Source organism: Phascolarctos cinereus, unplaced genomic scaffold, assembly GCF_003287225.1.
Source record: "Phascolarctos cinereus isolate Bilbo 61053 unplaced genomic scaffold, phaCin_HiC Scaffold_5;HRSCAF=322, whole genome shotgun sequence".
Classification (NCBI taxonomy): domain Eukaryota; kingdom Metazoa; phylum Chordata; class Mammalia; order Diprotodontia; family Phascolarctidae; genus Phascolarctos; species Phascolarctos cinereus.
Genome location: NW_027555958.1, coordinates 347,697 through 348,914, shown reverse-complemented (window position 1 = coordinate 348,914; position 1,218 = coordinate 347,697). Strand labels below are relative to the sequence as shown.

Sequence of the window (1,218 nt, the reverse complement as noted above, 5' to 3'; positions counted from 1 at the left end):
GTCAGCGATGGTTTGGAGGGGGCCCAGCATGGGCCTAGGGTGGATGAGGTGTTCCATGTGGCTTGTTGTCTGTGGTCTGGTGGCCTCAGTGCCTCTGGAGATGTTGCTGGCCAGGTGTTCAGGCTGATGTTTGAGGCTGGAGCCAGAAGGCTGACAGAAGTTGGGGAGGGGGTGAGAGGAACAAGTGTCCTGTGGTCAGCAGCAGGATTTTTGGCCACAGGTGGCAGTGCAGCAGGCGGGTTTTCAGCAGGTGGGCCGGCAGATGAGGGAGACAGAGGAGGCAGGGCGGCAGCATGTGGTAGCTGGACAGCAGGAAGGGGCACAGCAGCAAGAGGCGGAGGACGTGGTGGTGCGGCAGGAGGGTCTGCAGGAGAGAGGCACGCAGCAGGCAGCTGGGTTGCACACGGGCCTGCAGATGAGGGACACAGAGGAGGCAGGGCGGCAGCAGCTGGGCTGGCAGCAGGAGGAGGCTGGACAACAGGCTGTGGTCACACAGCAGCTGGGCTTGCAGCACACAGGCAGGGTGATGCAGCAGCTGGGCTTGCAGCACAGAGGGACACAGTAGCAGGACTGCACTGAGCAGGGGGAGGCAGAGCAGCTAGGGTCTTGGCAGCAGGACTGCTGGCAGCCTGATGGGGAGCAGGAGAAGGTACAGACAGACTGGCAGGGGCTGGGTTCACAGGCTGTCTGGCAGGCGGCAGGCACACAGCAGACTGGGTGGCAGAGCAGCAGGGTCAGGCAGGAGGTTGTGCAGCAGGGTTCTGGGCAGCAGGAGGGCCCACAGCAGCTGGGTTCACAACAGCTCTCAGGGCAGTCTTCCATCTGTGAGGAGGAGCCCGGGCATGAACTGGGCAGGCAGACGTTGCTGCCGCAGCTGACGTCACTGGAGCAGACAGAGACAGCTGAGGACATGGGAGCACAGGGCCCAGAAAAGCAGGTGTCTGCCATGGTGGGAGCAGCTGTGTTGGGTGCCTGGGGCAGCAAAGTGTGTGAGAGCGGTGTCAGTGAGGGGCTGAGTGCCTGGTGCAGGGAGTGCTTGAGCCTCACTGGGATTGTGCTTGTGGGTGTGGGTCTGTGTGAGTGTGTGTGTGTGAGTGCAGCTGTGGGGCTGTGTGTGAAGGTGGTGTAGCCTGGTGGGCTTTTATATTCGTCCTTCAGGAGGATGTCCCAAGGGGAGACTTAGCCTTCTTCCCTGTTGTTGTTTATGGCTGGCTGCTT

The 1,218-nt window shown here is 61.7% G+C and overlaps 1 protein-coding gene across 1 annotated transcript; it reads right to left on the bottom strand.

The window, feature by feature from the left end:
* Positions 1-243: 243 nt before the first annotated feature.
* Positions 244-948, bottom strand: LOC110203512 (uncharacterized). The gene has a single exon (XM_020980014.1). It carries the CDS (start codon positions 946-948, stop codon positions 244-246), a length of 705 nt encoding a protein of 234 aa, XP_020835673.1.
* Between the last annotated feature and the right edge of the window lie 270 nt (positions 949-1,218).

Coding starts and splice junctions, on each gene's coding strand:
- LOC110203512 (XM_020980014.1), bottom strand. CDS start 948: ATGGCAGACACCTGCTTTTCTGGGCCCTGTGCTCCCATGTCCTCAGCT.